At 31.1% G+C, this 25064-nt stretch overlaps 1 protein-coding gene across 2 annotated transcripts; it reads left to right on the top strand.

The window, feature by feature from the left end:
- The first annotated feature begins 1474 nt into the window (after positions 1-1474).
- On the top strand, positions 1475-24427 carry LOC134688235 (uncharacterized). 2 transcript variants are annotated; one of them, XM_063548737.1, is made up of 21 exons: positions 1475-1574; positions 9170-9287; positions 10487-10681; positions 11633-11766; positions 12481-12589; positions 13477-13637; positions 14318-14434; positions 14821-14929; positions 15736-15914; positions 16284-16388; positions 17055-17141; positions 17431-17554; positions 17846-18019; positions 18905-19129; positions 19643-19755; positions 20389-20458; positions 21008-21244; positions 21601-21843; positions 22399-22635; positions 23308-23394; positions 24087-24427. In XM_063548737.1, exons 1-21 carry the CDS (start codon positions 1560-1562, stop codon positions 24236-24238), a joined length of 2991 nt encoding a protein of 996 aa, XP_063404807.1. In that variant the 5' UTR covers positions 1475-1559; the 3' UTR covers positions 24239-24427. The 2 variants fall into 2 exon arrangements, with proteins under 2 accessions (XP_063404807.1, XP_063404816.1); XM_063548746.1 differs by lacking the exon at positions 1475-1574 and adding an exon at positions 8769-8854.
- Positions 24428-25064: the final 637 nt, after the last annotated feature.

Raw genomic sequence — 25064 nt, 5'->3', positions numbered from 1 at the left:
GCAAACTTACGATTGCCTATAGAAACTGGTAGATGTACAATATACCAAAATCAGAAAGAAAATGTAATTTATGCAAAGAGAATATTGGTGATGAGTATCATGTATTATTTATTTGTAAATATGCAGAGATAGTAGATTTGAGAAACAGATATTTACCACAGTATTATAGAAATAATCCAAACATTGTAAAAATGGAAGGTCTCTTGTCACTTTGCAATATTGAATTATATAAGAAATTGTCAATGTTTATCAGAAAACTGTCTTCTCTTCTTTAAATTTTGTCTGTATTAATTTGTTAATCACTTGTTCATTTCTGTCATATTTAATGTATATATGTTATCAATAATGACCTCTTGTAACACATTGTAAATGTGTCTGAGTGTTTTCCTAATAAATCTTGAAATCTTGAGTAACTATTGACAAAAACATGCTACATTTGAGAAAAATTACTACATAAAGATTTTACCTATATCTGCCGTCGCCATATTGGGATAATCGTAATTGCAGTTACGATGATCTCTTTAATACCAGTGATACTGTACTTAAATGATCTAATCAATCTAACCCAAAACATATTAAGGAAATGCCGTGAAATGTTCTTTAAGACATCATAAAGTTTATCTTCATGTTAAATCTTGTATGTGACATTATGCTAGCATTACTTTGAATATATCGCTTTATTATGAAACGCATAATTAGATACCAGTAGTTGTTTTGTAACAAAGTAAACGAAAATAAGATTGTATAAATTTTGTGTGACGAAGACTTTTCATGGATTTTTTTCTTCATGAGAATTGCTCATACCTTAACATTTGAAACACCAAAGGTAAAACTTTCGTTACATTATTGCAGATCATACAGTGACTTAATTTTCAAAACCTGTGAACATATTTGATTTTTCTACACATTAGAATCTGTGATTTTTTTTCCTCTCGAAGAAGAAGACATATAATATGTCTGTCATTTACTTTTGGTTATAGGATAGTTTGTCAAGGAATCGGTAATGAAATACATTTGATAATATGTACAGGTCTGAATTGTCTGTCTCAAGAGCACATATGATAGTTTCATCTATAGTGTTTGTGTTTATATTTCATGCTGGTTTTACGGAGAAATGTGTTTAATTGGGCAAGTTGATGTGAAGTCAGATATGTCCAATTATAGTTATTTAACGGACTTCGGACATTCAGAATTTGTCACTTCAAGAGAGGAAATGCGGACAATGTTCCTGCATAAAAGTTTCTTATCCTTTATAAACTGAAACAAAATCGACTCCTTTCGTCAACACTGTACATAATAATTGCAACATAGCCAAATGTCTTTTTAATACACTGTACAATCCAGAACTATTGTAACGTAATATTTCCGTTATTGTTTTGTTTTCTTTCGTTTTTAATTTTTAAAAGAGAAGATAACGTGAAAACTGATTGAATAAGAGGGTCGTTATCACATCTGTATATATATCACTACATACTATATAGGTAGATAATGCACTTTGTCCAGTTCAGGGTTCATATCAACGTTCCCCTCTTTCCACCTTTTATTGAATGATTCACTGAATGATAACAATGGGGGTAAGTACTATACCTTAGATATTAATATTTATATACATAAGTAATTATTATATTTTATACATTATATGTTTTATTGTATTGGCTCTTTTTGTAGTCTTTTAATGTACACCGAGTATTATTAATGTTTCTCAAAATACAAATAGCTTGGCCCCAACATAGTTTGTTTTACGGAAAGCGAAATTTACACTATACTATTGCGCAGTGCTAAATAAAATATAAATGCAAAGAATCAACTTTTGACCGAAAATTTACTAAAGTTAGTGTGTGCTTAGTTTTGATTTTTTTTTTTGAAAAATCAATGGTTTTAACAGGATTAGAAAAATTGTTTTCTAACAAAAAGGAAGTATTACACTGGTAGGATATCAGTATTTTTACTGTCAATGCAATGCTGTATGTATATATGCAAGTTTTCAGTATCGTTCACCAGTATCATATAAAAAGTTGTTCGTATAAATAAGAAAAACATGTTTACTTCCCCTTTTTGTTTTGAATCAACAACGTATTTGCTCATACCATTTCATTACAAAGTGATCTCCTCATAATTGATGTATTTCCCTCAGTTTTAGTTTGTTACCCGGATTTGTTTTTGCTTTAACAAATTATGACTATTGAACATCGATATCCTATTGCGGTATTTATGTACCATACGTTTTTAAACGTGAAATTAAGTTCTCTTTAGAGCTGTTAAACAATTTAGATACAATACCGTAAATCTTACAAGATTTTCCTAAAAGCAGCTTAGGGAAAAGATATCCCAAATGATTTATTCTGTCTGCAAGACAATACACCATGATACATTGTTTGACTTCCTATAGGCATTTAATCTTTATTGTCCTCTTATTTTATTTCTAAAAATATGCAAATGGTTAAAGTTTCAAGCATGGTAGTTTGGAACTATCTTATAGCATTTTAATCTGTCTATAAAACATACATAATGTTGTTACTGTCTTTAAAAGAAGATATTGTTTGAGCAAAAGAATGAGATGATTTTTTGAAAATGTCAATGGTGTGGAATAAATTTTTGGCAATTAGACTTTTCACTTCGAGAGTTAATAGTTATCAAAGGTTCAGACGAAATGGAAATGTTTGATGATACCGAAGTCAATAACAAAGTAACTTTGAAAGGTCATAACATTTGAATGTGAAAAAAATTATTCCATCTGTAATGACCTCATTGAGATTGTTTTCAATTCCACACCACTTTGCCTAACACTTCATATTGGGTTCGACAGTTTGTTCAAGAGAACCAGGGATAACAGTTTTTTTTTTTATCCCTAACATGTAATGTTTAAACTGTTGAAAATTAAAAATATATCCTGTTTAAACTGGTCTAAAGATAATTAGAATAAACATCTCAAATGGTGTATTCATTATCAGCTAACTTTTTCATTTTTCATTTTTATTTTGACATGTTCAATATTAAAAACATTCACAAACTATGAAAAAAATACTGTATTAAATATTGGTCTTTTTCATATGAAACAATACTAAAAACCACCATTTACAAATTTGTAGTGAAGTCAGTTTAATCTATATAAGGAGCCTTGCTTTTCAGTTCATCTTTTGTTTTTGTCCCGTCTGTTAAGACTGGCGCTTTATTCTTACACCGCTGGAATCAGGCCTATATAGTTTATTTCAGATTCTAAAACTATAGTTTAGTTAAAAAAACACATCTTATAATTTTTGTGGAAAATATTTACAATCCTTATTTCCTTTTAAGAATAAGTATAAATTCTATGCTAACAATAGTGTCATAGTTAAGTTTCAGGTTCACCATTTTGCATCAAATTATCCTTTTCCGTGTGAACCAACTGTGTACCTCTTCTTGTTGACTTGTTCCTTTATTTATATGAGGCTGATTTCAAACAGGAACTTCTTAGGAAGAGAAGAGAAGTGAGCAGTTTCCTTTAGATAGATATAGGAAGATGTGGTGTGAGTGCCAATGAGACAACTCTCCATCCAAATAACAATTTTAAAAGTAAACCATTATAGGTTAAAGTACGGCCTTCAACACGGAGCCTTGGCTCACACCGAACAACAAGCTATAAAGGGCCCCAAAATTACTAGTGTAAAACCATACAAACGGGAAAACCAACGGTCTAATCTATATAAACAAAACGAGTAACGAGAAACACGTATATATTACACAAACAAACGACAACTACTGTACATCAGATTCCTGACTTAGGACAGGTGCTTTAACATGTTTAACTTCACTCTCCGCTATATAGATGATGTTTTCCCACTAAATAATTCAGAATTTGGTGACTATGTTGAACGCATCTATTCCATGATCGAAAGATACAACAGATACAGTTAAGTCTGCCTCATATCTTGACTTACACCTAGAAATTGACAATGAGTGTCGGTTAAAAAAAACTTTTTGACAAAGGAGATGATGTCAGCTTCCAAATTGTTAACTTTCCATTTCTATGTAGCAACATTTCAGCAGCGCCTGCATACTGAGTATGTATATCTCAGTTGATACAACATTCCAGTGTTTGCTGGTCACAAGAATGCTTATGCTTTAAATAAAGAATTCAAAAGGGGGACGTTGAAATCAGCCCTTCGTAAATTTTACTGACACCATAAAGAGTTGGTTGACCGTTATGTAATATCTGTTTCACAGAAGACAGCAGATATGTTTCAATTGTCGTAACTACAATCTCGTCCCTTCTCCCCGCATGAGATCTATCGAATTAGACTTATCACCGGGTTTCAAACTTAACTTGCATGAGCAACATGACGGATGTCACATGTGCATAAAGATCTACTTTTGTTACCCTTCCGGACTGAGCCCCAGAGATCACCAACTTATTTTGGTGGGGTTCGTGTTTCTCCGTCTAAATTTACTAAGTTGCGTATTGTGAAGTGTTGTTTGTCTGTCTTTTTTTCTTTTTCAGGCATGGCATTGTCAGTTTATTTTCTACTTTTCCGTTATCAGTTTGAATGTTCCATTGGTATATTTCGCCTCTCTTTTTCTGACGATTTTCAAACGTGTTTAAATTTTAATAAAAATTCTCGAACACAAATTGTTTTGTAACTGTCACGGATACAAAATGCCTTGTACAACTTGACCCGTTAATTTTGCCCACGTTGGGTACTCTTTACAATATGGGCTATCTCTACGTGTACATATAAATGTTCATATGTGTACCAGTATGTCTGAGTAGGGATTGTAGATAGCACTAATCGTAATCGGTTGTGTACACTAAAGAGTAATGAAATCATTTCTGTTCTTACATTATTTTATATATCTATTTATCTTGCACTGCACAACAATTATATTTATTTTGTAGGTTATCTTTTACTAATACTGCATTGATAATAAACGATTGTCATATGTAATCAATTCATATCTTACTTAAAGGTGGTCAAGTGGGACCTCGGATGTTCTTTTTATTCTTTGGTCGGTTGTTGTCTCTATATGACACATTCCCCTTTTTCATTCTTAATTTTAAATTATAAGATAATATAACTTGATGAGATATCTTTTTTTTTAAATGACGTTAAAATATATTTTTGTTGATATAACTCCAATGAAAAACCTGTACCACTGGCGTCCACGTGATGATCGTAACTGCAATTACGATCATCCCAACATGGCGGACACAAATATAGGCATTTCTCCACTTTAACAGCTTATTTTTATATTTGTTTTATATTCAGAAAAATCTTTATAAGCATTGCCATTGAATGTGTGTTTCATAAACTATAGAAAAACAACAAGAAGAACGAAAATCGAGATTCAAAAAATCACGATGATGATCGTAACTTCGTCTATAGATGATCGTAACTTTGACTTGGTTTTTATAAAAAGATGATCGTAACTCAAAATTTACGAATGTTTTTTATCACTAAATGACACCATATTTAGCAGTTACGATAAAAAAATTATGATTTTAAAATTTGACAAAGAATAAATGAAAACTGCTATTCTAACAAGAAATGACATATGGAGGATTAGCAGACTTATATGCAAATGTCCTCAATATTATTTTCTTATGAGTAATTTAGTTAACATTCAACATGGATTTACGTTGATATGAAGTTGATATAAATATCCTTCTCATAATACATTTTAAGAATACAGGCCAAAACTTTAACTGAATAAAGCAAAGGAAGGCTTGAATCTACATTATTTTGATGACTTTCTATCGGTTTTAAATCGTTGCCTGGTCTTGTTTTTTCTTAATCAAATGATGACTATTAAACATTGGTAGACTACAGACGCGGACTTAGAGGGAGGGTCAAATTGCTCGTTTCATCTTTTTGTGGGAGAAATTTGGTTGTTTGTATAGGGAATCAATGAAGCATGACTGTAGCGGGCTTACTCTTATGCAGCCAGTCCCCCATCCCTTGATGAAAATCTCTGGATACGCCACTCGACTACTGTTGCCTATATTTACCATGGGTTTGCTATTTATGTAAAGAAGGAAAAGTTGAAATAGATGGTATACACGTTCATATTAGATTTTTTAAGCTACAAATCCTTACATTTATACGGTATATAACATGCATTATTGAAGTTAGTCGAAGAAGTTGTATTAAGCAAAACATATCAATAAGGGATCTACCATATGATTTTTATAGGGGGAGGGATTGGGAAAAGGCAGGACAGGAGAAATGAGTAAAAATAGGCCGGATGAACATCAAAACAAAAAGGCAGGATGACTAGTTTATGTAAAAAAAATCAGGATGAAAAAAAGCAGAACCGAATAGAGTAAAAATAAAAACGCAAGATAGAGATTTCAACATAAAAAATGCAGGACAAAATTATTCATCCTAACCCCTCCCCCAATTAAAAATCAAATAGTAGCTCCCTTTAAATTATTGACTGTTTCATTGGTTTTCTTTCATTCAACAGATATGATTACACTTCTTAATGCTTTACTTTTTCAACCTCTCCTTTAAATATCGTAAATCTGTTAATAAAAGAAACTATAAAGTCTAAATTCTTAAAAAATACCAGATCCTCGAAAGGTACCCTTGTCCCTTTGAAGTACAAAGTACTAGGAAAAAATTAGAAAAACCTCTAATTTTTAATAAACTGGTCATTAATATGAACTGTCCAATACCGTATTTATATAAAACATACTCAAATCAATATAAAGTTGTTAACCCCGATGCATTTTAATATTGAACTATATAAAAAATAAATACGAAATATCGCTGCGGAAGTCATAACCATGTGTTCACTTACCAATAGGACGTTACTCTCCCCTCAGTGATCGTTCCTCATTATTATCGGTCGTCCCACTGTCTATATCACTCTGTTCAGCTCTTAATATTATTCCGTATTATGTCTTTGTGACGTCAAATACGTTGACCCGGCCTTAATAACTTTGACCCGGACATATCAGCGACGTCATAATGTTTGAACCGACGTTAATAACTTTGACCCGAACTTATCAAGTCATCTTTTGTGTGCTGGTGAAACAAAGAAAACACTTCTTAAACACGCAAATATAGCCCGATAAATTGATTATCAGATTATCTGCATATTGATATTGTAAAATATCAGCTGCTTGACATAATATGAAGGCTTTTGATCTCGTGCGCTACGCTCACTCGACAAAATGCTTCATATTATGTCTCGCAGCTGATATTTTACGATATCAACATGCAGATAACCTGATAATCGGTACTTATCACAATATCAGCTGATAACGTACATTTTTTCGCATACTAGACAGCTTTATTTGTCCTTATTTGTCAGAAAATGCTTCGTTGGAACAGACAGTTACGATCATCGTTGATAAAAATAAATAAAAGTTACGATCATCATCGTGATTTTTTGTATCTCGATTTTCATTCTTCTTGTTGCTTTTCCATCTTGTCCGAAGAAATATTTCAATGGCAATGCTCATAAAAATGTTTCTTGACGTAATACAAATCTTAAAATAAGCTGTTATTTGTGTCCGCCATTTTGGGATGATCGTAACTGCAGTTGCAGTTGCAGTTACGATCATCACGTTGACACCAGTGCTATACTATGAAAAGTTAGTTTTACGACTGTTTAGAGTTAGGTTGGTCCCCTCCGTAAAACATTCAGTATGCCTTCGGAAGATAAAAATATTAACAAGTATTGTCAAGAATTTCAATAACGGCCGGGAAACAGACTAGTCAAGAGTCGAACCTAAAATTCTTGGTTTATTTGAAGCGACTTTAAATTTGTCTTTAGTAGTATTGATTGCTCGCTCGGCAAACGAAGGCATAGTTGAGTGGAGCGATGATGTAAACAAGACGATTTCTTGCGTGCTTACTAAATGTTACGATGTTAGTCATTTTTGCCTAACAAAAAGGATTCAAGTGTCAAGCAAAAATAAACAGAGAAAGGGGTATGATAAACCGTGTATGCGAAGACTGTTTAACATAAAAGTGACAGAAATGGAAATAATCAAAAGGTAATAAAAATAAATGTTTACTACAAATATGAAAAAAGTAGCTGTAAATAAATTTGATGAACAGGTCCCCTGGGTCTGCTTCTTGGATGCATTTGTCCATGTCCCATGGTTTGCCAGATAATTAAAAAAAAGAAGGTACTAGTATATAAACATACATTTTACTAATTATGGATTCATTTTTTATTTAATTTGTTAGGGACTTAAATTGCTGTAATAAGATAAATTTTAATTTTTAAATTTTAAATTAAAAAAAAGATGAATTGATAATTGCAATGTTATAATTATGGCTTGCTGTTTTAATACTCAGGGTTCTCTTAAACTACAACCAATCTAATTTAAAAAAAAAACTTAAATCCTTTTTTTATAACACTACCGTGTGTCATATAATATACGTTTGTTCTCGATTCATTATTTTGAATGTCCCTTTGGTATCTTTCGCCTCTCTTTTGTAAATGTTATAATTGCGTCCGACGAGAGACATTTACATCTACAAATTACATGTCTCTGCCTTCATCATGAACGCCCAAAGCTCATCAAAACTTCAACATTCCCCAATTAGGAAATTAAGAAACTGAACTGAACTGAACTGGTATTATAATAGTATTTGTTCTGGGTTTGTGTCAATGTTTCTACGTTGAATGAATGATTTAATCTTCCACAGTGTATAAACTCATTACTGTTAACCGATCTAAACAGACAACGTGCAGTTTTTTTGTTAATTAACGGGTCCATTCAGTTACACTTCCGCCATTGTTCTGGAAATTAGTATTGAGACTTCCGGTCGTAGTTTTAATGTGACAAGTTCATGTATAAAAAAATAGTTAATTTATGATTGAACTGCTATAGCATGAGCATTCTGAAGTTATCTTGGAGGTAAAGTAACTTTATTTAAATACCCTTGCAATCGTGATTTATTATTTTTTTTTTATCACTTTGATATTTTTAAATCAACACCGGACAAGTCAACAGAAAAAAAAAATCATTTTTTTTACATTCTCCAGTGACATGAGTGTGTTTGCTTGTAATATTTTAATCTAAATATAATTATTTATATTTCTTTCATTTCTGAACGTAAGTCTTAATACAGTTTCAGTGCCAATATTTAGTTAAGGATTTTATTAAGGATAATGGCAAATGAGATGGTAATAAAAAAATAGCTTAATTATAGTGCTTATATTTATTTTTCAGGGGAAGAGTAAGGCTGTTTGTAGACTTTGTCTGGTTTCATTATTGTATGTACAATATGTTACAGCACAAGCACAGTACTGTCAGAGACCTACAGATGCACAAACCAACGATCCTAATGGTAAGTACAAAAACTCACAACCCTAATGATCGTTACAATAAAATTCACAACCCTATTGAGTATTGATAAGTTCTATAGAGAACCATAAAATCACAACCCTAGTAATGGCGATAAAAATAGAACTAACAAACTCCAATGTACAATAGTAAGCACAACCATAATTATGAGTAGAAAAGAAATCAAAACCCTTGTGGTGATTACAATAGAATTAACAACCCAATGGTGAGTACGATAGAAATCAAACCCAATGTTGAGTACATCAAACCCAATGGTGAGTACGATAGAAATCAAACCCAATGGTGAGTACGATAGAAATCAAACCCAATGTTGAGTACAATAGAAATCAAACCCAATGGTGAGTACAATAGAAATCAAACCCAATGGTGAGTACAATAGAAATCAAACCCAATGGTGAGTACAATAGAAATCAAACCCAATGGTGAGTATAATAGAAATCAAACCCAATGTTGAGTACAATAGAAATAACAACAAGAATGGTGAGTACAATATAAATAACAACAAGAATGGTGAGTACAAAAGGCAATATAATTCTAATCATGCCTTATGGTACATAACATGTTTCAACCCATTTTTTTACATGGTGTTTAGAGAGCTACCATTTGATTTTTATGGGAGGGGGCTAGGATGAAAAATTTTGTCCTGCATTTTTTTTAAACTGTAATCTCTGTCCTGCCTTTTTATTTTTCACTCTGTTCGGTCCTGCCTTTTTTTTTTTAGTTTATCCTGACTTTTTTTACCTAAATTGTCGCGTGACTTTTTTTTTTTTGCAAGTGTCTCATCCTGCCTTTTTTTTTCACTCAAAACTCCTGTCCTGCCTATTTTTTTCAAATTTCATCCTAGCCCCCCCCCCCCCCCCCCATAAAAATCAAATGGTAGCTCCCTTAGGACATATATTTCTCTATCCTGTCTGTGTATAAGCATTGAAGTATATATCCTTTAACATTTGACGAATATCCATGATACCTTCATTTGACCTTACTGAGAAAAATACAGAATTTTATTTCCAAGACTTTTAGTTTTTTAGTTAACTCTACTCCTACTAAGGGACATTTAACAACCTTACATGTACAATGTACCAACATATGAGGGTCTCATAAGGTCTGTAAATGAACTCTTAGTAGAATATGTAAATATAGAATCCTGCCTTTTTGATGAAATTATTGTTCTTTATTTTTCAGCTCCTCCATTTCCAAATCTACCTTCTTCGTTCCAGACCAGAATTGAGGCTGCCATAATAGACAAAAATTACACAATGTCTGGAGAAGAATACTTTGACAATCCTAACAATCAAGCTTCTCTTTCTTTAATGAGATCTGGAGCTATCTATAAACTAATTTTTGATTATGCTAATGATCAGCTGTTTTATGTAGAACGTAAGTATTATAAGGGAATATAATTTTGTCTCAATTGATAGTTTTCTGTTAAAATTTGTGTGTTTAAATGGGAATGAGAACTGGGTTTATATGCATGGGGTAGTGCTATTGAACATAGACACCTGAGTAAAAATCCCAATGAGTATAAAAAAGAAGATGTAGTATGATTGCCAATGAGACAACTCTCCACAAGAGACCAAATGACACAGAAATTAACAACTATAAGTCATTGTATGGCCTTTAACAATGAGCAAAGCCCATACTGCATAGTCAGCTATAAAAAGCTCCAAAATGGCAAATATATAACAATTCAAACTTGAAAAGTAACAGCCTAATAACTGTACAAAAAATCAACGAAAAACAAATATGTAACACATCAACAAACGACAACCACTGAATTACAGGCTCCTGACTTGAGACAGGCACATACATTCACAATGTGGCAGGGTTAAACATGTAAGAAGGATCCCAACCTTAACCCGAACCTGGGACAGAGGTGTTATAGTACAACATAAGAACGAACTATAAAACAAGGCTGTGTGAAACTGTGAGGTATCAATAACAATTGGCAACTTCAAAATATAATTCTAACACTGTTTAAGTAGTAAACTGTTATTTACTTTTAAATCTTGATTCAGCACAACAATATAAGAACAGTATTTTTTCTCATGCAAATTCAAAAAATATAAGTAACATATTATTAACTGTATATTTTCTGTTAGACATGAAAATGAATTAGATATTACTTATATTTTTATGAAAAGTAGTAATCTTAACTTATAAATAAAAGTGGTTCATACTTTTTATATATTTAGTTTCTAATCAGTCTTTTCCATTTGTTTTCTGTAATAAAAAAATTAAAATATTAAATATCCCATTTGTGTCCTCACAAAATATATTTTATTTAAGATTCTAATAAAACTACTATATTAATTGATATTTTTATTTCAGCTGACCAGGCTTGTGTAGTACACAACTTGACCAATGATGACAATAATCTTTTATTTGGCCTATCGTTTATAAAAGGATTACCACATGTGTTTACTACCAGTGGTGTGTTACACTTTGCAAAGAAATTTGGAGAGGTATGTGTATGTAGAGGGTGGGTCTAATAGATATATAGTTGTGTTATATTCAGAAAATGTTCAAAACAAGTTTTCAAAAGATAACATTAAGTGCAAATTTTGGAACATTATTTGGATCTTTTACGTTTTCCATATGATATTGCTCTTTCATAGGCGGATCCAGGGGGAGGCCCTATGGGGCCCAGGCACCCCCTTTTGTGGAAAAAATTTGGTTGATTATACAGGGAATCGCTGGAGCATGACTGGAGAGGGCCCCCCTTAGGTCAGTCAGCGACACACCCCTCCCCCCTTAGGAAAAATTCTGGATCCACCACTGAATTTTATTTTTCTGATATTTGGATCATTTAATCCTGACAAGTATGAAAGATCCAAAATTCTTTTTTTCCATAATCATATTATCAGATTATTAAAAGCTTTCAGGCTCTCATTGCATGAACAATTTCACAATAAATCAGAAAGATTCTCAATTTACATACCTGTCCCTCCAGTTATACATTAAATGTTGACAAAGTATTGCTGAAGAATAATATAAATCACAACCTTTGCAGTAGAGATTATCAGACTGAAAGTCTACTTTTGATTAATGAGATATATTTCAGGCAATTATATAGATAGGATATTTGTAATCTAAGTTAATCTGGCAAAAAAGGGGTCTTACATAGCAATACTAGAGTTGGTCTTATTGCAGTGTATAAAAGTTATTTTTTATTTTAGCAATATATAGGGAAAACCCAAATAAGAGGAGTATATGTAGATCATTGGAGAACGTGTATGTACTGGGCAGCAGTCAAAGCCAACTTCACTCTAGATTATTACTTTACAGGTATATATGATAATAATTACATTTATAGATGTATGTTTCATTATAATACATTATTGTGATTGGCTAACTGCACATCACATGTTGTTCCTTAAACAATTGCATCACTCAATAAAACTTATCATTCATGATAACATGAGGTCACAATAAAGTGCACAGGTGAATTAAATTTTTTTTTTTTTTAAATTCGGGTTTTCATGAAACTAGCTAAAAAATGTCATTATAGGTATTAATGCTTCTTTTAGTAACTTCATAGGGTTGTAAAAGCGTTGACTGTGCACACATTTTTAGAATGAAGCCTTCTGCGCTTCATAAAAAATGTACTTCGGTCAACGCTTTTACAACACAATGAGGTTACAAAACAGAAGCATTCAATTCTTAAATGAAAAAGCATTTTGTGGTAAAGATTGCAGGAAATAATGAAATCCTATTGTTACTGACTTAATGGTTATATATATTTCCCTAGCTTTGTGGCTACTTAAGACAGTACAAACATCATAGCACAGTAAGGTGGACTTTCTTTCAATCTAATCAATGTCTATGTCAAGCAGTTTATAAATGATATATACTCAGATTTTCAAGTTACAAAATGATGTGTATAATTGTCAAGATAACTAGTTTATTGAAAATTACTTAAAATGTGGATGGAATAGAATCTATATTTTCTTAATCATACAATTTCAACTACACATTAAAGAACAAAGGAAGTTTAACTCCAATTCAAAATTTAGATTGAATGTGTTATATTATTATAATGCGATGGATGCAAAGTTAAAATTTTTAATTCACCTAGGACATTACAAAATGAAAGCAATCTTGACCATATAGCAGTAATACTTATATATCAGAAAGACATGTTTGATATAACAATAAAAACTATTTATCATTAGATCAAAACTGGGTAACAGCTGCTGGTTGGCCTCAGATACCAGTTCGTGCTGAAGTAACTGGTGTTATGATACAGGCTGATGGTACCACATACAAAATACATCATTACTATGACTACACAGATTTCAGAGCTGCTGTTTATGCTGATCACACGGTTTTTGAGGTATATAATGTATTAATTTTACATTTATTAGGTTTTTGCTGGCTGATAGAAATTTGAGTTCACTCTTTTATATGATATTGCTATCTATGAAAGGCTTATATTCGGACTATATTTTTATGAATGACAATTTTGAAAATCTGTGTCCGAACAATTTTGTAATTATATTATGTATAGCAATTTAATTCTAGTGTTATATGGGACTGTATGGAAATATTCACTGAAATATATTGTATTCAGATATATAAGATAGGCTAACATATACACCAAAACGTTTTGTGGATTAAAAAAATTAGAATATTTGTGTCTGTCTATCTAACTTATCCTTCAAATGCCTGAGTGAATATAAATAATACTAGGAATATTTTGAATCTGTCATTGTGATGTGTTTCATAAATGACACAATTTTATTCTCAGTATCTGCATGATAAACAAATTAATGTCAGACTTAAGACTTTTGAATGTCTGAGAGATATTAATGACACTTGGTGTGATGATTGTTGTCCACAATCAGAAAGATTGCCATAAATAAATTAGAATGACTTTAAACTTTGAAGTCTAAGGTTCAAAGTCCTAAACATTGTTCTACTGTTCATGTCAAATCTTTAAACAATGTGGATATTAATCAATATTTACTTCTTATATTCATTCAAATATTATATGAAATATGTTTTATATTGTAGACTCCATCAGGAGTTGTCTGTCCAGGAAGAAAGCAGACAAGAATGATACCACAATTAAATAAGGCCTTTATATATAGAGAGGAGATCATTGGTACTGGTGGGGTACAAGAAGTGGATGTAAGTATCAGAACCACACGAATTAAAAAGATGAAAAAGATTTCAAGCAGCATAGATTTTTTCTCCATGAAGATGATTTATTTGATTCAAGGATCATGTGTTGAATTGCACAGGAATCAAATTTTGTGTTTTTTTTTTTAATTTCTTATGAGTTGTTACTACTGTTAGTAAACTGTCAGTCCCTGAGGGTACCAGACTGTTACTTATTTTTTACTTTGCATTTGTAATTATATAGAAGTTGTGTGCTCAGGTTGAAATAATAGACTTGATAGAGGTGATTCGTACGTTGGTCAGATTTAATGTTTCTTGTTTATCTGTACAATCAAATAGATTGAAAACCATTTATTTGTGAATATTTATTTCACTGATGATTCTTTTACTTTAAGGTTTACTATGATGACAATTACAGCCTGCTAAGATATGACTTTAGACCAAGTGGCCAATGGCCTTATGGAAACAATGATGCCGCAGCTGAAATTCATGATTTCAACACAGGTACACAAACTATTCAAATTTTAACAAATAAAAAAGATTTGGAAAACTATTTTGGACATTGTGTACTATCTTGATTGATTTGTACTTTGTGTAAAACATCAATTTGTTTCATACTTCTGCAAACTTTTCATGTGTTTCATCGTTATTTTGGTATGTCATCATAAACCATTAAGCTTGGAAAAGTGACCTACATTGTATATTAGTGGCTCATCCCACCAGTAATTCATACAAGTGTTTTATTCATATATTCTATTTTATTCAGTTATTTATATACATTCAACTTTTAAATGATCTACATTTTACTAAAGCTTTCCACAATTACTTTATAATGATGATTTTTATGCCCCATCTACGATAGTAGAGGGGCATTATGTTTTCTGGTCTGTGCCTCCGTTCGTCCTTCCGTTCGTCCGTTCGTCCTGCTTCAGGTTAAAGTTTTTGGTCGAGGTAGTTTTTGATGAAGTTGAAGTCCAATCAATTTGAAACTTAGTACACATGTTCCCTATGATATGATCTTTCTAATTTTAATGTCAAATTAAAGTATTGACCCCAATTTCACGGTCCACTGAACAAAGAAGGAGATAGTGTGAAGCTCAGGTTAACGTTTTTGGTCAAGGTAGTTTTTGATGAAGTTGAAGGCCAATCAACTTGAAACTTAGTACACATGTTAACTATGATATTATCTTTCTAATTTTAATGCCAAATTAAAGTATTGACCCCAATTTCACGGTCCAGTGAACATGTAAAATGATAGTGCGAGTGGGGCATCCGTGTACTATGGACACATTCTTGTTTCTTTTAATCAGGTGTTGCTTATGCTATTGACAAGGCTCTACAGAATTGCAGTATCATACCTATTCAGAATGGTTCTTTTGATTCTACCATCAATGTTACTAATTCTATCTCTACCAATGCCTTTGTTATGAGAATGAAAACACCAAAACAGATCTTCTATTTGGATAGTAACTTTACATTTGAAGGACAGGTAATTACACCATACTGCATGAATATTTAATACATCTTTACTAGAGCCAATGTTTGAAATAAATCTTATAACAAGGTTTTCATTAATATTATTATTTCCCTCAATGGTATACTTATTTAAGTCTTTCCAGTTAAGGGTTTTACATTGGTTGAGTTATATATTATAGAAAAGTGATACATGTACAATTTTTGATATACATGTACCTGAAATTAATCTTAAGGTAAAATATTTAGAATTCAATTAAATGTTTATTCAACAGGACTTGAAACATCTTTTAATCATTTACATATAACATGTATAACAAGAAAATTCAAATTAGGTAATGAAAAACTCATGATAAGTTACATATTTGCTATACATTTTTTTCAGAGATTTTCTAGAGGATTGTTATGTGATGTTTTTATTTCAAACCGTAGTGACTTTTCTCTTGGAGGATTTATGTATCCTGCTGTACTAGAATATTATTTCTTAGCTGTAAGTACTTTATAATTATTGTTGTTATATGGATATTATTTAAAGAGATTCACAAGCCAACATGTTATGTATACAGATGACATTTGGTTGGAAGTTTCAATTTGGCATGTGTCCTTGAACTGTAGTCATGGTTTACAAAAAATGTTTTAACTTTGTTTAATTTTAACTTTAGATGATCACAATCAGGTCAGTTTACTTTTATTTAGATATGAAAGATTTATTGTAAGATGTTTTTTTAGATATAAGAAGATGTGGAATGAGCATGAATGAGATAAGTCTCAATCCAAGATTCAATTTGTAATAAAAAAAACATTATAGGTCAAAGTACAGTCTTCAACACAGACCCTCAACTAACACAAAACAGCAATCTAAAAAGGGCCCTAAACATGTCCATTACTAACTGCTTGAAAATCAACTGTTGCTATTGAAGGGTAAGCAGCTCATGCTTTACTAGTGGCTCTTATAGTGTTGCTCATGTCTTGTAAAAATGTTTGATGTATAGTCATATTCAGTGATTTCATAAACATATGACAAAACCTGACAGATGATTGAAAAATCTTAAGTGAAACCTTGGATGTGGCATACAAAAAATGGTCAATGAACTAAGAGGTATAAGATAATTCTTATTTCTTTAGCTAGTATGTCATAATGTAATATATTTTTCAGATGACCCAAACTTCTTCAAATAATGATGGAAATACTAACCCAGGAGGAAGTGATATACCCATACAACTTATAGTAACACTACCAACAGTAAGTAGCCGATGTCGCCTCTAAATAGAGTCAAATTTTTCAATATAACTATCAGTTATTTTATAACAATGAATAGTCTTTGTAAACAGTCAAGTGTTAAATTATTGGAGTTAGTGGAATCACAAAACATCACACTCAACAAGCTTAAGTACTTGTACTTTTAAATAGGACAAGTTTATCTGACAGCTGTATTTGACTTTCACTTTAGATAAGGATTCAATTGCTATCATTATATGAAACAAATGTATTAACAAATGTGTTTACAGAATTGAATGACTTTTATTTGTAGGTACCACAGACCATTACCTACATGTTTTACGACTTTGACCAAGAGAACCCAGAGCTGACAGTATTTGATATCAGTCCATGCTTTTCAGGAGCAGATACCATCAGTTTTAAACTAACATTTTATGGTAATTTGATTAAATTTGTTATGTGCCCCTTTTTGTTGTCATCAGTGATTTATCTTGTTATCCTTTGACAGGAAAAGAAGTGCATGTGATTGGAGCGACATCTGATGATTTGTTGAACTTCAAATAAGTTTCTTACATAATTTTGATAAAAAAAACTATTTGGTTTCCATCTGAGCAGTAATGATATCAAGGAATACTTTAGTTTTTCAAAACTCTTGATCAAAATCAATAAGTTTAGATATTTATTGTAATTTTGAGTAGAAATGAAATGTGATGTGTATTTAATTTCAGGCACTTATGATGCTCCTGTAAGAGTATACAAACAATTGTTTTTGTTTGAAACACTTAATGCTGTGGCAGCTGCAACAGGAGTATCACCCCTCAGGATTACCTCCCCTCAGTTCTACTTCCAGGATGATAAAGCGTTTTTTGTGGCTACACTAGTGGACGCTGCACCTGTTCTTGGTAATTTAAAATGCTATGTGTTTCAATGATATTAATTATATTATTCATTATCTTCCTAGTCATAAAAAAAAATGTAGGAACAGTGTCAAAAATCTTACACTAACCTGGTTTTTATTTCCAATATTTTAACTTTTTGATCAATTGATAAATGACTCATAAATGAAGTTTTAGGCTGTCAACATTTCACTTTTACTTTTACAGCAGCAATCTCAGCCAAGACAAGTTCCATGAAACTTTTATGATTTTGTTTTCTTTACTCCTTCTTTTTTCCCTCAGAATTAATAAAAGAATTTTTTCGTTCTATGTGTATTGACATGAATTTTCAATAGATATAAATCAGGTTATCGGCAAAAAATTTATAACTCCCTGTCAGCTATCTTGAGTAAGTGATAGCATTTTACTCACTTCAGAAATGGTGGTTATTAACAAAATGTCCTCATGTTGTATCTATGGATGTGATTGACTGTTCATGAAAGAAGATTACAGTTATGTAAATGATAATTAAAAAAGGAAAGTAAATTCAATTCAATTACCAACAAATTCTTCTCTGACAAGAATACTTCTATAGTCAAATACTGTGGATTCATTTATTTTCGTGGATACCAATTTTCGTGGACAAAGGTAAACTTGCATGTTTGTAGATATTTAATTTCGTGGTTTTGCATAAGTCTTCATACAAGCCTTAGAAAATTTGCCATTCGTTGAACATTTTATTGCTTGGTTCACATGATAAGTCTTCATACAAGCCTTAGAAAATTTGCCATTCGTTGAACATTTTATTGCGTGGTTCACATGTACTCATGAAATACATGAAAATTGTTATTCAACAAATAATAATCAATCCACAGTAGCAAACAAATTATTAATTTTTATTGATATTTTCAGCCAAATTCAAACAGATTCCTGGCATGGTCTTACAGAACCACAATGACATCAGTTATACAAGTATATCTTCAGCACAAGACTGTGCCAGTTATTGTTATACTAATACAAACTTTACATGTCTCAGTTTTGATTACTGTCCATCATCACAGATTTGTTCCCTCAGTAGATTTGGACAAGATGATGGACAAACACTAGCAACTAATGCTCAGTGCAGTCATTACCTTAGTAAGTATTGTGATATGATAGAGATCAGGTGGAAAATAGATATGTATTGTGGCCATTAATAAATAAAACATCCTGGAGTAAAGAAAAAGGTACAATCTAAACTTTTATGTATGCCTGTATATTCACCAAAATAAGAAAAATGAATATTCTACACCTTTTTGAATAAGACTTACTGTAGTTTTGACTAAGTGCTATTTTACTGTCAATGCTTGGCTGCATGTCACAGTGAGTAGGGAAAGTTTTAATGTAAAAATTAAAGTACATAAAAAATATTAGAATTGGGCAAAATTAAAAATAAAATAAAAGCAAATGTTGAAAAACTGTACCCGGTAAGTCAAAATAAATCCATAGAATGGAACTTGTCAAGCATTCCTAATAATAATTCTATAGCATTCAAACCAAAATACTCCAAGAAGAAATGTCAATTACAGAAAGAATAATGGAGTTAAACTATTACAAACAGAAGAGTAGTAACATTCTGTGATGTAAATTTTTGATTTATTTTACTTTCAGAAACAATAAACATGAATTCCAAACCAGAAGTACCATTGCAGACAGCTTGGATGAATCTGAAGAACAATGTTACAAAAGGAGCAGTGCAGATAACTATTAATTTCCCAAATAAGGTAAAGCAGAAAAGAATGTGAAGTATTGGAAGAATATTTCTTTAAAAATTAAGAGTTATCTCCCATTTTAGATATGTTCTGTTATTATGTTTTGTGTTAAGGAAACCATTATAAGTCAAAGTACGGCCTTCAACACAGAGCCTTGGTTCACACTGAACAGAAATATATAAAAGGCACCAAAAATGACTAGTATAATGTATCAAGGAGTACACATACATTAATGGCAATTCACCTGAATTTGCCTTAAAAGAAACAAGGACATTCTTGTTAAAAAAAAGCTTGTGTCTTATCCATTTGGTAGAAGTAATATTTAAGTATGTAAATTGAACTAAGTTTATCTATCTATGTTTACCAAGTTTTTTTTAGGTGGTTGAATATAATTAAGTTTTTAAAGATTTGAATTAAAGACATTTTGAAGTGAACAATATATATTTATTGTTTTAAAACTTGAAGGAGACTTACTGGTATTTCCTGTACTTTTCTATAAAAAAAAATCATTGAAAACCTGTGTGGTTGTGATATAGAATCATGCCTTTTTCCTATTCATAGTCTTTTTCAACTTTAACAGTTTTAAAACTGTTTTAAATATAATATAATCTAATACACTAAATGATTTTTAAAATTTTTATTTAGAATATGCAGTACACAGCATCAGATGTTAGTAATGCTATAACCACAGGACAAAGTAGAAATCCATCAGCTGGTAAGTTTACTTTCTTCTTGTTACAAATGACAAGACAAATAAATTGTAAGTACTAATAATCTATGGTTGAATCCTGTTGCTGCAGAAGAGTAGTCAGTTCTAACTTCTCTATAGAAGCTCATTGTTATGCTCTGTTTATTGGAAAAGGTATAGCAATCATACCATGAAAGTATTGTTAGCTCAGATTAGAAGTCAAAATGTTGTGGAATAAACAGATTACATTTCATACTATGAATTAACAATAGATGGAACAGGGGGTAATAACACATATTCTGGACTTGGTAGAAGTACTTTCCAAGTAATTGTGTTTTTTTAGGACAAATGTAAAAAAAACTTACTTTAATAAAATGTATGTCTGCAAAAAATATTCCTCAAATTTGAATCATTATGAAACTTGTCTTTGCTCAAAACATGAAAATAAGTACATTGTATTGACAAAGTAGTAACTTCTCATGATATAATTTGATAGGATATTTTTCGAAATTAAATTTATCAACAGGGAATGCAAAAAAAGATCTAGCTGATTAAATATTATGAATTATTTTATAGTGTCTACACTGAATCAGTTCCAGTTATTAAACAACAAGGTAGTACCAAACTTCGATGACCTGATTTTGACAGGATTGTCTGTGGATGATTGTGCCGCCTCATGCGTGACTGAGGACGCTTTCGTGTGTTCCTCATTTGAATATGACTACAACTCAGGAACATGTTATCTGTCTCATATTCATCCAGATGAAACACCTAAACTCATCAAAAATCAAAATGGATTTGATTTATATATCCGTATGTATTGTCTGATTGTATGTAAATGTTTAAGCAAGAAATGCCTTTGATATACAGTACATAAATTAGTCTTCCCAAACCTTTATAGGGAATTATAAGTGGTTTATTTTCTGTCTGTCTTACCTCTGTCTTACCTCTGAAACAAGTAATATTGAGAAGATAACTTTAGTTTGCTTTAATGAAAAGAAGATCTTTTAAAAGATACAAAGTTTTATAAATTTAGAAAATAACATGCCTCAGAAAATATTTAATCATTTAGAAAAAATGGTATAAATGTTTTAAAAAAATCAAATGTTGCTTCATTTCATGAAAGAATACACCAGTATAATGCTTAAAAAATGATTCTGTTTTCTTAGGTGATTATACAGCCAAGTTCACAAAGATTGCTGGAACAACTGTTTTGTCCAACTCTGACACAATCTATCAGAACATTTTTGATGAAAACCAGTGTGCCAAACTATGTGTGGACTATAATGGATTTAACTGCAAGTCATTTGACTTCTGTACAGACATTGGAACCTGTTTCTTGGGAAAAACACATTACTATGATGCACCACAAGTCAATATTAAATCTGATCTCCTTTGTAATCACTGGTCAAGTAAGTTAATAGATATAAAATGTGGTACATGTATGAGTTCCAAATCTCCATACAAGTTTCAATTTGTTAAAGTAAACCATTATGGGTCACAGAGCCTTGCTTCACACTGAACAGCAATATATAAAAAGCCCCAAAAATTACTAGTATAATGTATCAAGGAGTACACATACATTGATGGCAAATTTCACCTGCATTTGCTTTTATAGAAACACACTAATATATAAGGATCTAGTAACATTGTCTCATATATTATCCATAGTTTTGCTCTCTGCCTAAATGCACATATAAATGATGTATTTTTCATTTCTTAACATTGAATTATGTACCACATAACTATATGAATATGAAGTATATTTGAAGCAAATGCAACATGGAAAAGATAAGATATATTTTATTGAAATTCTTTTATTTTTTTAATATTAATGTTAAATTTAATCAACCTTTAACATTTTAGGGCAGATTTTAATTAAGACAAGAATTTTTTGTTGAAACATGAAAGGTCTGAAGATATAACTGATAAAAACTTCCAATTATTAAAACATATCAACTTTACAGGAAATTATATGGATGATTTCAAGAAGAAAGCCAGATATCAGATTTCACTAGTAAATAACAGAATCATTTCTGGGATAGATGCTTCTCAGTGTGCCAAACTTTGTGTTCAAGAGGAGACATTCAGTTGTGCTAGCTTTAACTACTGTGGCAACCTGACTGAATGTAGACTGACTACTAACTCCATTAAAGGGGGTCAAGTCATAGCTCAGTCAAATGCATACTGTGATCTGTATACAAGTAAGTCAATTATCTTTACACTTGTTTACCATAGTTACTAATATGTAGAAGTATGAGTCAATTATGACTCCAATGAAGAGTCATAGTGTCAAACATCACTTGTCACTTATTTAGTACCTTTCAGATTATTTTTTTTTACAATTTCCAAAAAGCTCTCTCTGTTCCCCCTATGCTATAAGTACCCTTAATGTCATGCTGAAAAAAAGTGTGAAGTTGCATTCAGTAAATTAATGTTTCCCACTTTGTGTGAAAATGGAAATGATAAGTGCCACTGCTGAGTAATGGTTGCTGGTGGCTGTTCTTTAGAATCAGTTGGACATCTAAGGATTGCACTTGAGTTAATCAAAAACAAAGTGTCTAAATAAACTTTTCTTTGAATCTTGAATCCAATTTTCAGAATATTCTTCTCTGAAACTACAAAGCAAAATGTTTTGAAACTTAAGGAGATAGTGAAAAGGATACTCATAAAAAAATAATCAAGTGGCTGACATAGTGTAGTTGAAAGCTAGTTTTAAATTTGATGTCTGGAAAAAGGATAAATATATGAATATGTTTTACCATCTTTGTACAATATACATTGTATATTGAGTTATAAGTTGTTGTTGATTCTTAATGTTAATTTACATTTCAGAATTAAGATATTTTTTCAACTTTCTTTTAACTTTTTTTCAGGACAATCTTTCCCTGATGGAACTGCATATACTCCTAATCCATCCAAGTATTATAATACAAAACCAACTAAATCAGGATACACAGGAGGTAAGGTCACATGTCCATGGATTAAGTATCATCAATTGATTAAATTTTTTCCAGAAACATTTGCTGATTTTAAGGTCTTATCATGACTTATAATTCACAATTTTTATATTATGTAGTTTAATTTAACTTCATTAAATTTTTAAGTGGTAAAATGGCAGTTAAAGATTATGAAATTAGTATTATATATTAAATATGTGTCTCCAACACAATTACTCTTTTTATCCTAACATTTAATATTCTATCAAAGAACCCATTTTCTTCCCATACTAGAGTTTCAAAGAAACGTCTGTAAATGTTTTATCAGTACAAAATTTAAAAGAAATGAGACTTATTGATTTTCAATCCTCCAAAATGTTTTACATGTAGTAAAAATGAAAGATTGTATAAGATAGGTGGAAAAGTCAACTTCTAAGTCAAGATATAGGGTGTTTTTTTACAGAATTTGATTGTAACCTCGGTCTACATTAAAAAAAAAAAGGTCGAAATTCTGTAAATTTTGTACATGAAATGAAAAAAAACTAAGGTTTTCAATAATCATTTAATAATGTGTAGCCAAATAATTAGAATCAACGATTAGACAATTAGATTAGGTCATTAGATAATTTCCAGTAGTAAGAATTTGCTTTAAAAAAGCTAGATTTAATTAACAATAATCACATTATTTTATTGATCTTTTAACTTTTTTTTTTCAGGTTCTATGGCTGGCTTAGCAATAGGAATGATTATTCTAGGAATAATTGCAGCATTTGCTGGACTAATGATCTACCTCAAGGTGGCTCATAAAACCACTGATGATGTGGCTATTCAATTTAAACGACATTTTAATGATGAGACTGATGGCTGATTCTCAATACAATCACTAATCATCGTCTATATTTTTTTTATAATGTAAAACTGTGATATGAAAGTATTAATACGATAATTTTTCTAAATTTATTCATTACATAATATTCATGATATTTCTCTCATTATATAATATAAGCAAGTTGCATATCTGAAGTCTGAAATTGATTTTAATAAAAAATTAAATACACTTGTTGTCAGAATGCAAATTTCCCAAAATGGTTGCAGGGGGAAAATCTGTTGAATAATGCACGATTCTAACCTGTTGTCTATTTGTTATTGAATTTGTGCACATTTTTTTCAACTTGCCTTGCATGTTACTGATATCTTTGTATGAACCTTCATATTACTGATTTCAACATAAAATTAAATCAAGCAGGCATAACATTTCAGCTTGTGCATTCTTGTAAAAAGTGACAAATTTTGAGAAACATTTTTAATTAATAGAATGACTTTATGTACAAAAGTGGTTTTTAAAACTGCTCAATAGTTATGAAGAAGCAACCAATGTGGGGAAACGTGCAGTTCTATAAATACACTAATATCTCGCAGCAACATTGGAAGGTCTTATTAATGATAGATTGATATAATTGGTCCAACTTTGTTTCACAAAACAGAATGGTCAATGGAGAGAAAACTAGAATTGTGTGATCTAGAGGTCATACCCCTTCTGGCAGAAAAACTTTTTTTCCAAATCAAAGTTGAAATTTGAATGACATATTTGTTACATTTGGAGGAAAGGTTTTTCACCATACAATCACATTCCCATAGAGAAAAAACTGTGTATTTTCAAACTTTAATATTTTGAGATAGACTTTAATTTATAC

The sequence above is a fragment of the Mytilus trossulus genome, chromosome 1 (genome assembly GCF_036588685.1).
Source record: "Mytilus trossulus isolate FHL-02 chromosome 1, PNRI_Mtr1.1.1.hap1, whole genome shotgun sequence".
Lineage (NCBI taxonomy): Eukaryota > Metazoa > Mollusca > Bivalvia > Mytilida > Mytilidae > Mytilus > Mytilus trossulus.
The sequence above is the reverse complement of the archived record's forward strand: the minus strand, read 5'-3'. Positions and strand labels throughout refer to the sequence as shown.